Source organism: Stegostoma tigrinum, chromosome 5 (genome assembly GCF_030684315.1).
Source record: "Stegostoma tigrinum isolate sSteTig4 chromosome 5, sSteTig4.hap1, whole genome shotgun sequence".
NCBI classification, from domain to species: domain Eukaryota; kingdom Metazoa; phylum Chordata; class Chondrichthyes; order Orectolobiformes; family Stegostomatidae; genus Stegostoma; species Stegostoma tigrinum.
In genome coordinates this window covers 93918784-93934760 of record NC_081358.1, presented here as the reverse complement: position 1 = coordinate 93934760, position 15977 = coordinate 93918784, and the positions used below count along the sequence as shown (strand labels likewise).

The window sequence follows — 15977 nt, the reverse complement described above, 5'->3', positions numbered from 1 at the left end:
CAATAAATACTGCCTGGCCAGTGATGCCCTCATCCCGTGAATGAATGAAGAAAAAAAAATCAAGTGGCCAACAGAACACTAGGTGGGCACATCTGGCCACCAGGTCTCTGCCTTGTGTATAACAAATTTTACTGGTACATTACAGTCTGCACAGTCAGATTTCCCTCTTAGCACCTTGTATATCTTACTAGTCTTTCCCTGAGTCGTAGGATTCTCTTGTTAAAAACCACCCATCAATTGACTTCATGTAAACATATTGACCGCATTCATAGAAGTGGACAATGAAATTTTTGATGGGGAGCCATGTTAGATGATTTGAAATGTAGATGGCACCAACTTGCACAGTGTAGAATAAAATCTTACTGACACTGTGTGGTTGACTCTTGTTGATTATAATGCTCCTTTCCTGACCAGATGGTCATGAATCCAAAACTCAGGCTTTTCTTTTCTTTGCCAAATGTGTGTTGGATCGGATTCTCTGTTAAAGGCCCAGTATGGATGACACGTCACAGCACATGCCATCTGATGCATTGGGTACATTTTGCTACGTGCCAGTGTTACTTCCAGCCTGTGATGACCTTGGGATTTTGCTTTTAAAAAGCAAATGTAACAGGACTTCAAAATTGCCCAATGTGCTGAGTCCCTGTGACCGTACAGAGAGTATTTTAATTTTGTGTGAAATGTGTGGATAAATGACTTTCACCCAAAGCTGAAACAAGCTCCTCTATATTGACTTATTCATTGATTTACCTTCTCTGGTGCTGTCAACATTCAGGTGTTAAATTTTGATGTGCTGTGAATCAATTGTATGCCTTGTGCATAATTTACTGCCTAAGTACTCAAATAAAAGTTACAACTAGCTGGCTGCATCTGTCCAAAAAGCTGTGTGCTTTCAGAAATTTGCAGCCATAACTTTATGCCTCTAATAACTCCTCTTAATCAGGAGAGGAATGGCATGGTTCATTGTGTGTGTGTGTGTGTGTGTGTGTGTGTGTGTGGAAACACTGGGAATTTCATTTCAATCACGTCCTCTTGATTAGGAGCCATCCCCTTGTTGGAAACGTCATTTGCTTGATGTATCGGGAGCTTTTGCCAGGATTTCTCCAAAGTCGCAGTGGCTGATCAGAAGAACACCCAGAGAAAGTCTTGGAATTATCCATCCAGCTACTTCATCCATAATCTTTGAAATTTAGTTCAATTTTGTTATTATCTTGCCAGCACTTGGAATCGTAGAATCCCTACAGTGTGGAAGCAGACCATTCAGCCCATTGAGTCCACACCGATGTTCGGATGAGCATCCAATCAATATCCACTGCCCATCCCTATATTTGTAAGCCTGCATTTCCCATGGCCAATCCACTGACCCCACACATCCCTACGTGCTATGGGCAACTTAGTATGGCCAATCCACCTAACCTTAGAGAAAGGACTCAATTTTTAGTGTTGTTCAGCATCAGGGCAATTCATTGCATGTGCTCCCAATCGCTTGAGTAATTAATGTACAAATGTTTCAAAATCAAAATGTTAGAAAAATCTGAATAGTGATGGGACTCAGTACTGAATATCAAAACAAAGATTTGTTTTGAGTGGCCTAACTCTCAGAGTTAAGTAACAGAATAAATAATAGCCTTGGCAAATAGATTTAAGGAGAATACAAAGAAATTCTATAAATACACTCAGGGCAAAAGAGTAACTAGGGCCAGAATAAGGCCCCTTAAAGATTAACAAGGCCACTTGCGTGTGTGGAACCTCAAGAGATGGGTGAGATACTGAAGAAATAGTTCACATCTGTATTTACTTTGGAGAAGGACATGGAAACTGTGGAACCTGGGGTAATAAATAGTTATGTTTTAAAAAGTTTATTTATTAAAGAGGAGGTGGTGCTGGATGTTTTAAAATGCATAAAGGTAGATAAATCCCTGGGATTTGATCAAATGGATCCCAGATCGTTGTGGGAAGCTGGGGAAGAGATTGCTGGGTCCCTTGCTGAGGTACTTGTATCATCGATAGCCACAGGTGAGGTGCTGGAAGACTAGAGCGTGGCTAACATGGTGCCATTATTTAAGAAAGGTGGTAAGGAGAACTGTAGGCTGGTGAGCCTGATGTCAGTAGTGGAAAGGTTGTTGGAGGGGATTCTGAGGGACAGCATCTATATGTGTTTGGAAAGTCAAGGACTAGTTAGGGATAGTCAACATGGCTTTGTGTGTGGGACATCATTACTCGGTAACTTCATTGAGTTTTTGAAGAAGAAAGACAAGTTTGATGAAGACAGAGCAGTAGACAGTGTCTGCGTAGACTTTAGCAAGACATTCGTCAAAGTTCTGCATGATAGACTGTTTAGCAAGTTTAGATCACATGGAATTCAGGGACAGCTAGCCAATTGGATACAAAATTAGCTTGAAGGTAGAAGACAGAGGGTGGTAGTAGAGGGTAGCTTTTTGGACTGGACGCCAGTGACCAATGATATGTCACAGGTATCAGTGCTGGTCCACTGTTTTCGTCATTTATATAAGTGACTTGGATGTGAATATAGGAGGTTTGGTTAATAAGTTTGCAGATGACCGCTAAATTGCTGGTGTAGTGGACAATGTAGAATATTATCTCAGAGTACAATGGAACCTTGATCAGATGGGCTGATGGGCTCAGGAGTGGCAGATAGAGTTTAATTTAGATGAATGTGAGGTGTTGTATTTTGGTAACACAAACCAGGGCAGGGCTTATACACTTAATAGTAGGGCCCTCGAGATTGTTGCTGAACAAAGAGACCTAAGGGTGCATAGTTCCTTGAAAGTAGAGTCGCAAGTAGACAGGATGGAAAGCCAGCATTTTGCATACTCAACTTTCTAGGATATTGAATCGAGTGTAGGAGTTAGAACATAATGTTGCAGCTGTACATGACATTAGTTAGGTCAATTTTGGAATACTTTGTTAAATTCTGGTCTCCCTGCTATAGAATGACATTATTAAACCTGAAATGGTTCAGAAAAGATTTACCAAGATGTTAGGTAGACAAACAGCATCTGGAGGAAAGGAGCTGTCAACCTTTCGGGTATTACCCTTCTTCGGGGCTGGATGTGGGAGTACAGGGAGCTGCAGATAAAGTGGGGCAGGGAAGGGGTGGAGTTGGAATGGTAGTGATAGGTGGACACTGGTGGTAGATACAGCCTGGTGATGGCAGGGATGAATCTGATTGGTGGCTGGAAGGGAGGGTCAGAAGGTGGAATGGAAGGGAGGAGGCGCAACTGGAAGCGGACCTGGGAGATGGGTGGAATGGTTATTTGAAAATGGAGAACTCAATGTTGAGTCTCTGGGTTGGAGGGTGCCCAGCGGAAGAAAAGGCATTGTTCTTCAAATTTGCATTCTGAAGTCGCTGTGACACAGGAGGAGGCCGAGAACAGACATGTTGGAGGGGGAGTTGAAATGGGTGGTGACCAGGAGGTTAGGTTGGCCGTTACAGGCCAGGCGATGATGCTCGGTGAAACAGCCACTTAGTCTACATTTGGTCTCACTGACATAGAGAAGACCACATCAGGAGCACTGGATGCAGTAGACTGTATTGGATGTTGCTGGATTGCAAGGTTTTCAGCTACAAGGAGAAGCTGAATAGGTTGGGGCTTTTTTCCCCCGAAGCATCGTAAGCTGAGGGGTGACCTTATAGAAGTTAAGAACGTCATGAGGGGCATGGTTAGGGAGAATAGCCAATGTCTTTTTCCTAGTGTAGGGGAGTTAAAAATTATAGGGTACAGGTTTAAGGTGAGAGGGGAAAAGATTTAAATCAGACCTAAGGGGGATTTTTTTCACACAAAGGGTGGTGCATGCATGAAGCAAGCTGCGAGAGGAGGTGGTGGAGGCGACTACAATTACAACATTTAAAAGGCATCTGAACAAGTACGTGAATAGGAAGGATTTAGGAGAGATATTGGCCAATGCTGGCAAATAGAACTGGATCAGTTTAAGATATCTGGTCAACATGGACAAGTTGGACTGAAGAGTCTGTTTGCATATTATACAACTCTACAACTCTATTGCTACAAAACAAAAAGCTGAGAGTAGAAGTTCGAGGTATAATGAACTGGATTGACAAATATTGTAAAGTGGTGTTCCATAAAAATTGGTGTTGGGACCATAGATCCTTATTTTTCTGTATGATTTGGACTTGTGAATCTGTGATACAATTTCAAACTCTGCAGCTGGAATACCTGGACGTCAATCACAATTGGCCTGATGTATGGCATATTGTCATTTACATCGGACAGTAAGCATCTATTGTTAACTTTCAGTTGCATTATTACCTGTGATTCAATGATTGCCAATATCCTGAGGAGTTACCATTGACCAGGAATATCAATATTGTGGGCACCAGAACAGCTGAGAGATTGGAAGTCTTGTGTCCCTGTAACTCCCCAAAGCCTATCCAACAACTGCAGAAGCACATATCAAGAGCGTGATGGAACACTGTCCATTTGGCTGGATGAGAGCAACTTTAACAACACTCAAGAAGCTTGGTACCATTTAGCACATCATAACCTGTTCGATTAATCCACCAACTCAAACCTTCATTCCTCCCACTACAAATACACAGTGGCAGCAGTGTACCATCTACAAGATGCACTACGACCTCGTTTGAAGGCATCTTCCAACTCTGTGAAGGTTATAGGCTGCAGATACAATGAAACATCACCACCCGAAAGATACACCAGCCACACACCACCCTGATTTAGAACTTTATAGCTGTTCCTTCACTGTTGCTAGATCAATATATTGATCAGGGAATTAGTGGCAGCATTAAGGAGTACTGATATCTTAAAAGGCTCCTCAAATGAAGACATATAGGTAGATCACAAAAATCAGAGGAGCATTCACATTGCTGGCAATGCAGTATAGGTCCCATTATAGTCCAAGAGAAATAGAAAAGCAGATATGTTGGCAAATTTCAGAGAAATTTAAAAGTAATCAAGCAGTGATAGTAAAGGATTTCCCAACTTCCCAAACATTAACTGTGATAATCATGATGTGAAAGGTTTACAGGAAATGGAATGCAGCCAGGAGAGCTTTTCAAATCAATGTGTATTTTGATCAGTTGCAATCTTAATTCATTGTGTCTGTGTGTGTCTCTGTAAAGGGTTAAAACTCTAATCCCAGTAGAGTTGTATGCTAATGGTTTGTAATTGTTTACCTGTAGTTGCAGTCATTTTCTTCTAGTGAATACTAGTCCTCGTTAATTTGGCGTGAGCAATCACTCACTAATGAGTCTGATTGCTCACCTAGGAAACTCGGTGTCACTGGTTGTGGGTGTAATGGGTCCTTGCATGACTGTCCTAGAGTTGCATTTCTAACCACACATTTAGCAGGTGTTTGGCCTTGAGATCATTGGCATTCTTTTCTCTGATTCTCTTCCCACACTTCCTCTTGCCACTGAATGTCTTAAAGAATCATGTCCCTTCACGGGGGAGCTTCCACTGAGTCGATTTCTTCCGAATGAGAGTTGGTATCTATGTTGCATTTCTTGAGAGAAGCTTTCAGAGAGACGTTGAAAGGCTTCCTTTGCCTTCCTCTTGTTGAGTGCCTTCCTTGAGCTGGGCAAAGGAGGTTTGCTTTGGCATTTGGAATTCTGGTACTCTAAGACTGTGCCCATCCCAACAGTGTTGGTTTTGGATGATCATGGCCTCAATACCGGTGCTATTTGCTGCTTAAAGGATGCTGATGGTTATATCCCTGTCGTCCCAGCTGATGCAGAGAATCCATCTCTAACAATTTTGATGATACGTCTCAAGGTGGCATCTATACGTCGTCCAGGTTTTAAATCCATGTAGAAGAGTTGGACAGATGACTGCCTTGTACCCAAGGATCTTGGTATCAGCATGATGTCATGTAAACTCTCATCCTAAGGTATCCAAAGGCAATGCTCATAGATTGAATGTAATATTGAATATCTGTATTGACGTCAGCTTTAGATAAGAGCTTCCCAGGTAGGGGAAATGTTCCACTTTTGGAAGGATTTCTCCACTGATCATAATGGAGGGATGGATGGGATCTGGGATTGGTTTGTAAAGGATTTGAGTTGTCGTGAGGTTGAGGCTGAGAGCTTTCATTGATTTGTTTCTGGAAAGACATTGTTAAGTACAGAAATCTGGGCAGTGCTTCCTGTCAACCTGGGTTGAAAAGACAGGTAAATGGAGGAATTTTGCATATTTATATAAAATCTTTAACTTCTGTGATAACTCCAAGAATAGCACAGCTTGATTTCCCGCATTTTACCCCATTTAGTAGTAACCTCCAAGGCAATAAAAAGAGGCAACACCATTAACAAGTAATAAGCTTAAAAGCAAGATTATCTATTAAAGGTCGAGAGAAATAAAGATTGCGTAATTCAAAAGCCCTTAAAGTCCTAGGGTTGTTTGATTTTAACCTGAGAGCATGGTTAGCGAATACTTGATCTAACACCTAACAGTGCCAGAACATCTCTATCACTGAGTTCTTTGTGAATAGCTTTGTTTCTTAATTTTCCTTTTCACTGTATACTGTGTTTTGGGATGATGAGAGAAGCAGGCAGGGGAGAGACAGTGTTCTGGTTCCTGTCACAAATTCACTTGTCTGTCCATGTGTATTGTTTGCTCAGCATTAACTTTTGAAGTGTTTATTATGTATTCAGGAGTCTGACTCCATTGTTTTTCCGAACTGGCCAACCATCAGCGCTGCGTCTTGCAGTATGGGATATTATCATGCACACATGAAGTTAACAGAATTTGCACATTTCTTGATGGTTACCCATTTTCAATGTTTTTAGATAAAATTGTTAATTTCATTGCGTATGGCTTTGTTTATCCCATAAGGGCTTCCTGATGCTTAAGCCGTTTTAGCTGCACATTCCTTCCTTTTTGAAAGCTAGTTTAATCACAAAACATCTTGGGTACAACAATCAGATGATGGAAGTTAAAATCCAATTGTTCATGTGGGTTACTGATGGCATTTTTGCTTCCCACAGTCTGAAACGTGAAATGCGGAAGCTGGCTCAAGAGGAATGTGGCCTGGAAGAGCCCACTGTAGCCATGTCCTTTGTCTATTTTGAGAAACTGGCCCTCAAAGGCAAACTAAATAAACAAAACCGAAAACTCTGTGCTGGTGCATGTGTTCTGCTTGCTGCCAAAGTAGGCAGTGACCTCCGAAAGCATGAAGTCAAGCATCTGATAGATGTAAGTACATTGGAATAAAATAACAGCTTTCCCTGATTGTATTGATGGGTAGGTGGCATAATAACAGAAACAATGTTTAAATAATGCATTGTAGATGCCATGGACCGGATGGACTGTATAACTCACTTTTGTGAATTTAAAGCCACAAGGTGTACATTTGAGATAATGAAATGTGAGGCTGGATGAACACAGCAGGCCCAGCAGCATCTCAGGAGCACAAAAGCTGACGTTTTGGGCCTCGACCCTTCATCAGAGAGGGGGATGTGGTGGGGGTTCTGGAATAAATAGGGAGAGAGGGGGAGGCGGACCGAAGATGGAGAGAAAAGAAGATAGGTGGAGAGGAGAGTATAGGTGGGGAAGTAGGGAGGGGATAGGTCAGTCCAGGGAAGACGGACAGGTCAAGGAGGTGGGATGAGGTTAGTAGGTAGGAGATGGAGGTGCGGCTTGGGGTGGGGGGAAGGGATGGGTGAGAGGAAGAACAGGTTAGGGAGGCAGAGACAGGTTGGACTGGTTTTGGGATGCAGTGGGTGGAGGGGAAGAGCTGGGCTGGTTGTGTGGTGCAGTGGGGGGAGGGGACGAACTGGGCTGGTTTTGGGATGCGGTGGGGGAAGGGGAGACTCCCTTGTTCGCTCCACACTGCCCTCAACCCCACCACACCCAGCACCTCCCCCTGCAACCGCAGGAAATGCTACACTTGCCCCCACACCTCCTCCCTCACCCCTAGCCCAGGCCCCAAGATGACTTTCGATATTAAGCAGAGGTTCACTTGCACATCTGCCAATGTGGTATACTGCATCCACTGTACCCAGTGTGACTTCCTCTACATAGGGGAAACCAAGCGGAGGCTTGGGGACCGCTTTGCAGAACACCTCCGCTCGGTTCGCAATAAACAACTGTACCTCCCAGTCGCAAACCATTTCCACTCCCCCTCCCATTCTTTAGATGACATGTCCATCATGGGCCTCCTGCAGTGCCACAATGATGCCACCCGAAGGTTGCAGGAACAGCAACTCATATTCCGCTTGGGAACCCTGCAGCCCAATGGTATCAATGTGGACTTCACCAGCTTCAAAATCTCCCCTTCCCCCACCGCATCCCAAAACCAGCCCAGTTTGTCCCCTCCCCCCACTGCACCACACAACCAGCCCAGCTCTTCCCCTCCACCCACTGCACCCAAAACCAGTCCAACCTGTCTCTGCCTCCCTAACCTGTTCTTCCTCTCACCCATCCCTTCCTCCCACCCCAAGCCGTACCTCCATCTCCTACCTACTAACCTCATCCTACCTCCTTGACCTGTCCATCTTCCCTGGACTGACCTATCCCCTCCCTACCTCCCCACCTATACTCTCCTCTCCACCTATCTTCTTTTCTCCCCATCTTCGGTCCGCCTCCCCCTCTCTCCCTATTTATTCCAGAACCCCCACCCCATCCCCCTCTCTGATGAAGGGTCTAGGCCCGAAATGTCAGCTTATGTGCTTCTGAGATGCTGCTGGGCCTGCTGTGTTCATCCATCCTCACATTTCATTATCTTGGATTCTTCAGCATTTGCAGTTCCCATTATCACAGGTGTACATTTGAGTTTCTTTAAAATTCAAAAGTTGGATAATATTGGGAAATTGCAGTAGAGATAATTTGTAATTGCTATTTCACTTCAAATAGAAATGTAACCGGAGCATATAACATTTATGAAGTGGTCCTCACATGGAATCATAGCAGCTCACATTGAGCAAAGAAGGACACTCAGCAGAATGTAAAAGGGATAAGGAAAAACATAGTTGAGAAGAAGTATCAGAGGTTATCATATGTGGCTGAGGGAGAATAACAGTGCAGGGCTCAAAATCTAACCTGGGTCAGAAGATTTATATCAGAGGAATGAGCAATTGCATTCCACAGAGCAGATATCTGAACAACAACGGGTTCAAAGGGCACTAGGGTACTGAGCAGCTGCAAGTATGAGAGCTGTACAGGAAATGATGTCACAGCATAAGAGGGAGTGCTATAAAAGCAGGCAAGTTCTACTGTAGCTGTCCAGAGCTTTAGTGAGACCACACCAAGAGTACTGTGAACAACTTTAGTTGTCATATTCAAAGAAGCATATAATTATGTTAGAAGCTTATCTGAGAAGGTTCATGTGATTCATTCTTCAGATGAAGGACTTGTAAAGAAAGGTTAAACCTTTAGAATGAGAAGACGTCTTACTGAAGCATATAAGATCTTGTGAATACCAAGAAGTATGAATACCAAGATGTTTCCTTTTGTGAGGAAGATGAGAATTAGGGGACACAGTTCTAAAATATGAGGCGTCCCTTTTAAAATGTGGATGAGGAGAAATTGTCTTGTCTTATTAGTCCAGGAATTGTTTCCATGTGACCATCAGAGGCTGGATCTTTGAGTTTATTTAAGGCTGAATTGGATTGGTTCAGTCTTACCATGGCCGTGTACTATTTTATCAAGACCTGGCTACTTTTATACTCCATGCCCATTGGCCTTCCTAGTTTCTTGCTTAATTATATGCTAACCTTATGGCATTCGTAGGAAAAGGCACAACAGTCCTTCAGTACTGCAGCATCCTCCAATTAAATAATTTTCCACTTTTCTTTCCTTGCTGCCAAAGTGGGCAATCATACTTTTTTTTCTCTCACTGTACTTGACATATGCTGATTTTTTTTTAGTCTATTCACTTAATTATCTACAGCCCTTTGGAGAGTCTTTGTAATTTTCTTATGACTTGCTTTTCTGCCATTCCAGCAAATTTCGTTAAATAGCAGTCAGTCACTTCAATTAAATCATTAATATTGATTATATTTTGTTGAGGCTCCAGCAGTGATACCTAGGGCACCCCACTGGTTACACTTTGCCAACCTGAAATGATCTATTTATTCCAACTCTCTGTTTCTTCCTCATTAGCTAATCCTCTATCCATGCTAATATTGTCAGCTCCGACACCATGTTTTTTTTGTTCACTCGTGGGACGTGGGTGTCGCTGGCTGGGCCAGCATTTATTGCCCATTCCCTAGTCACCCTTGACAAAGGGCTGGTGAGCTGCCTTCTTGAACTGCTGCAGTGAAGGAACGGCGATATATTTCCAAATCAGGATGGCGAGTGGCTTGGAGGAGAACTTGAAGGTGGTGGTATTCCCATATGACTGCTGCCCTTGTTCTTCTAGGTGGAAGTGTTTGTGGGTTTATAAGGTGCTGTCTGAGGATCTTTGGTGATTTTCAGCATCTTATAGACAGTACACTCTGCTGCTATTGAGCGTCGATGGTCGGGGGAGTGGATGTTTGTGAATGTGGTGGCAAACAAGCCGGCTGCACTGTCCTGGATGGTGTCAAGCTTCTTGGGTGTTGTTGGAACTGCACCAATCCAGGCAGGTGGGGCGAATTCTGTCACACTCCTGACTTGTGCCTTGCAGATGGTGGACAGGCTTTGGAGAGTCAGGAGGTGAGTTACTCGCTGCACTGTTCTTAACCTCTGACCTGCTGTACACCCACTGTGTTTATGTGGCTAATCCAGTTGAGTTTCAGGTCAGTGATAACCTCAAGGATGTTGATCGTGGGGGATTCAAGTAACGCCATTGAATGTCAAGGGATGGCGGTTAGATTGGCTCTTATTGGTGATGGTCATTGCTTGTGATTTGAGTGGCGCAAATGTTACTTTTCAGTTGTCAGCCCAAGCCTGGATATTTTGCAGGGCTTGTTGCATTTGAACATGGACCACCTTAGTATCTATGAAGCTGCGAGTGAGGCTGACAATTGTGAAGTTTGTGAATTGGCGAATATACTCACTTTGATCTTATAATGGCGGGAAGGTCATTGATGAAACAGCTGAAGATGGGTGGCCCAGGACACTACCCTGTGGAACTCCGGCAGAGATGTCCTGGTGCTGAGATGTCTTACCTCCAACAACTGCAACTGTCTTACTATTTCCCAAGTGTGACACCAACCACTAGAGATATTGCCCCCGATTCCCAGTGATTCCAGTTTCGCTGGAGCTTCTCGAACCAGGGTTGATCCCCTGGCTTGATGGTAATGGCTGAGTGGGGATATTCCGGGCCATGAGGTTACAGATTGTGCTGGAATATAATTCTGCTACTGTTGATGGCCCACAGCATTTTGTGGATGCCCAATCTTGAATTGCTACATCTGTGCAAAGTCTGTCCCATTTAGCACTCTGATAGTGCCGCGCAACACAATGGAGTGTTCTCAATGTGAAGGTGGAACTTCATCTCCAGAAAGACTGTGTGCCAGTCCCTCTTACTGATACTGTCATGGACCAATGCATCTGCAGCTGGCATGTTGGTAAGAATGACGTCAAGTATGTTTTTCCCTCTTGTTAGTTCCCTCAGTACCTGCTGCAGACCCAGTGTAACAGCTATGTCCTTGAGGACCCAACCAGCTCAATCAGTAGTACCATTGCCGAGCTACTTCTGGCAATGGACATTGAAATCCCCCACCCAAAGCACATTTTGTGCTGTTGTTACTGTCAGTACTTCCTCCAAGTGTTGCTCAACATAGAGGAATACTGATTCATCAACCAAGGGAGGACAATTAATTAATAATTTCATAATAAATAAACTCCAGGGAAAAGTGATCATAATATAGTTAGAGAGTGATTCCATTAAGCCCGATACTTGGGCCCTGAATTTAAATGAAATGAACTGTGTAGGTATGAGGCACAGGTTGACTGAGGTAAGTTGAGAAACTAGAAATACGATAGAAATTTCTGGAAATATTCCCCAGGTTTATTTGAATCTATGGGGTAGGAAGTACAGTTAACCTTTCAAGTCAGTGAGCTTATCGCTGAGCTCCCACCCAAGCCTATAGATGATGGTGATTTGTTTCCAATGTTATTTCTTACCTCAACCCAAACTTGATTCTTGATCTTCAGAGCCACGATCACTTCTCACTATTGTACTAATCTCATCCATGATTACCCACCTCTTCATCCTTTTGAAATATCAAATACCCTTGAATATTCATTTCTTAGCTTTGGCATACGGGAACACCACCACCCACAAGTTCCTGTCCAGGTCTCTGTCTATCTTGACTTGGAAATATATCACCATTCCTTCACCGTCGCTGGGTCAAAATCCTGGAATTCCCTCCCTAATGGCTTTGTGTGTCAACGGACAGCAGGTGGACTGAAGCAGTTCAAGAAGGCAGTTCATTACCACCTTCCTGAGGGCAACCAGGGACGGGCAATAAATGCTGGCCCAGCTAGCAACACCCACATACCACAAATGAACAGAAAAGAAATGATCATCTTGCAGTCGTACCTCTCTAATGACTATCATAGCTTCATCTGCCATGTGTCTCCCCATTTAATTTAATGCAGAGAAATGGTGCATTTTGGTAAGAATGAAGACAGATGGGCTGAATGGCTTTCTTCTGCTAATAATAATACTAATGTAATAACTCTGTGAGTAGGGTTTCATATCATTGGGATGAGGTAAAGGACTGAGGGAGTTGATATTATAGAACTAAAAGAAAGCAGTGTTGCTGGCAGATGTAGAAGAAAAGGCCGAGCTTGGCTCTGAGCAATACATTTTTAAACTTTAATGTTAGTCAGACATGTTCGTGAAGTCAAGGTCAATCATATAAAGGAAAGGGTGAGAGAATGACTTCATGTTTAACAGAATTGAGTGGGAATGAGTGACGGCTCCTTCCGCTCTTAACATATTAAGTCAGGCAGATACGTCAGCAAGCTAGCTGGAGGTACCAAATAAATGAGGAGAAGGAGGTCATTGAAGTCAAATGATTTGAATAGTTCACAATTACATATCTGAGTTGGCAACCTCTGTTTCAAATAAGGGATGAACAAGTCCTCCAGTGCTTCAGTAGGTAAATGTGCTGTGCTGCACAACCCTAATAAGGTCAGTTTCGTGGCTGCACAGCTTGTTGATTGTGATTTTATGGTGAATATTTCCCACTTGGTTAAAGTGGGTGTTGGTGAATAACTATAAAATTTGCTTAGTTTTCTGAAAAACATGCATCACGTGAGATTATTGTGACTGCATAACCTTAATTCTATGTAACACTTGTTCTTTTCTCTTTCTAAAGAAACTGGAAGAAAAATTCAGACTTAACAGACGGGAACTGATAGCATTTGAGTTTCCAGTGTTAGTGGCCTTGGAATTTGCTCTTCATCTTTCTGAAAACGAGGTGCTGCCACACTACAGGAGACTTACCCAGCATTCTTAGCCCAGACTGTATATTAGCTGATGCAGCCCAGGTTCTTGTGATAAGCTTGTGTTCTCCCCCACCGCCCTCCAATGGATCTTCAAGTGCTGCTGGAAGTAAGCTAACTATGAAGAACTTTTAAGATTGGAATAGCTTTCTGTAATGTATGCGTGTACTGATAAGCCACTGCATAAAACAAACAGATCTATTTTTATATATCCGCTGATGGAAATGCACTTTTGTGGCCTGAAGATGTAGCGTTGATGTTTTTCTCAGTCTGTAAGTCTGAACATGGTGTCTATTTATTTGGCATCGACTATCAATACTGAACAACAGTTCAATTGTGTTTTAATATTAAGCTGACAAATTTTTGAAGAACAGTTTTGGTTTGTTCTGCATTATATACTGAATTATCATATGAGCTGTTTCTTAAGGAATTTACTTCTGAACACTGAACTTTTTCCAGTATTACCAAACAGTAGAGTTCAAAAAGAAATTGTTAACTTTGTACATTTGTGTATGAATCCATTTCTTGACCTTGTCCATATTACAATTTTACAAGTGTTTCTGTTGTGGAACACTGTTGAATGACGAAGATAAGTAAAACTGCACTCTTTTTAGTTTCATTAACATGCTCTATGTTAGAGTTTATTCTGAGCACATTTATCGTGCTTTAAGGTTTTAATCTTCAAAAAAATAACTTTTTGTTGAACCATTGATGTAAAACTGGTGTAAATCTGATTGCTGGACTTTTTTTTTCCTCTTCCTTATCTGGCATTACTTTTTCAATGTTTAATTATCTTTTGATAATGCTTGAATGGTGAGATATTTGAATGATGAGCTTTTGCACTGTTAGCTAATGAAAACAAGCCATATTTATCGGAACAAACAAGCACAAATTTAGGCCAGTATCAGTTATTATGCTCTGTTTTCTGATGGTATTTTAGAGCAAATACATGCATTGTTCTGAAAATTACAAACTGTTTTAGCAAAGTACAGACCTACCAAACAGAAATGCTGAATGTACAAACATGATTAAGCCAATTTTCCTGATGGTAATTCAGATTTCTAATTTTCAAACAAATTCTATTTAAAAGTGAATCCTTCACATGCATTTTTCATGTCAATATACTGTACACCTTCCACTGTCGCTTTGGAAATTGATTTATTGATTAAAACAAGTTGTTTCAAACTGTCACTTTGCAAATCTAGTCTGCGTAACATACCTGCACCAATCTATAGGATTTTATACAAAAATAAAAATACTCATAAGTTATATGAATTGAGGCCCACGGTAGTTGGAAAACTCTGTCACCGATCAATCTGAGTTGTCAGTAGTAGCTTGAGTGTAACCATTATAGAATGTTTGAGCTGACTTGTGCAATTCTCTTCCTACGCTCATGCACCCATCAGGACGGTCTGTCGTGTCTAAAACTTGGGAGGTAAATAGCTATTGAGCTTTTATTATGGACAGTTCGAATGGCTTTCAACTGACGTGGGCTGTTAGCTATTGCTTATTATAGGCACACTCAGTAGTGACCCCAGAATTTATTGGTGTAGGTCAATCAGCTTTCTGGGGTAGCCAGGACCCATGATGTATGCACTGGAATCCCTTCAAAACTGTCATTATCTGTAACATGCTATTGCCTGATAACTACCTCCTTTGTGCTGTTGTGATGTGGGCGTTCTCTGCTTAACCTCTCTTTCAAATGACTACTTCTGATAATACATACACCATTAGTCCTGGAATATCATTCTGGATAAATTAGAACGTATATTATGTGACTGAAAGAAAAGCAGAAATTGCTGGGAAAGCTCAGCAGGCCTGTCAGCATCTGTGGAGAGAAATCAGTTAACCTTTCAGAGTGGTCACTGGGCCTGAAACATCAGCTCTGATTTCTCTCCATAGATGCTGCCAGACCTGCTGAGCTTTTTCAACAATTTGTTTTTGTTTCTGATTTACAGCATCTCAGTTCTTTCGATCTTCTTTTATTTACGTGTTTGAAGGGCAAGATTTCTATCTCTATATTTGGGTGTGATGTATTCCTAGTTGTTGGTGTCTGTATTCTTTTAGGTTTTCAAGATTCAAGTGAGATTTGAACCCATCATATTCAACCAAAAAGCAAGAATTTTACCACGAAACCTGGTCAAGTCCACCAGATGTTCTTTCATTGCGACATCTGTTTCCATTCCATAGTTTAGGGCGATTGTTGCTTAGGGAAAAAGAAATGGATGGTATCGAATCAGTAATCAGCTTTACGTCTCATTTGATGCTGGTTTTGAATGAAGTCAGTCAAAAAGAGAATGCAGTGAGGTGTAAAATTGGTTGTTTGCTCACCAACAAGAGACAATTATCCTTAATTAGTGCCATCACAAGTAACAATGCTTCAGATAAAGCGAATCGCTGATTGGCTTTTCTCTTGGTTAACTCAGTCATGAGATATTGCTGTTTTCTGCATCATTGTGCGGTTATGCGAATCGGTGCAGCTGTTGACATTATTAACATATTTTAATGGAATGAGGAGTTACAGTTTCACTCATTTCAGGCTACATGGTTGAACAGTTTGAGGAAGATCTCGGAAAAAAATGCATCTGTATAGACAAG

General features: G+C 42.2%; 1 protein-coding gene across 6 annotated transcripts in view; it reads left to right on the top strand.

The window, feature by feature from the left end:
* Positions 1-14570, top strand: part of cables1 (Cdk5 and Abl enzyme substrate 1) — a 142762-nt gene extending 128192 nt beyond the window's left edge. For all 6 annotated transcript variants that reach the window (XM_059646147.1, XM_048528405.1, XM_048528406.1 and 3 more), the window contains 2 exons: positions 6986-7193; positions 13253-14570. In XM_059646147.1, the coding sequence (XP_059502130.1) occupies positions 6986-7193; positions 13253-13393 (349 nt within the window). In that variant the 3' untranslated portion in view covers positions 13394-14570. The remainder of the gene's footprint in view (positions 1-6985; positions 7194-13252) is intronic.
* The last annotated feature ends 1407 nt before the right edge of the window (positions 14571-15977 follow it).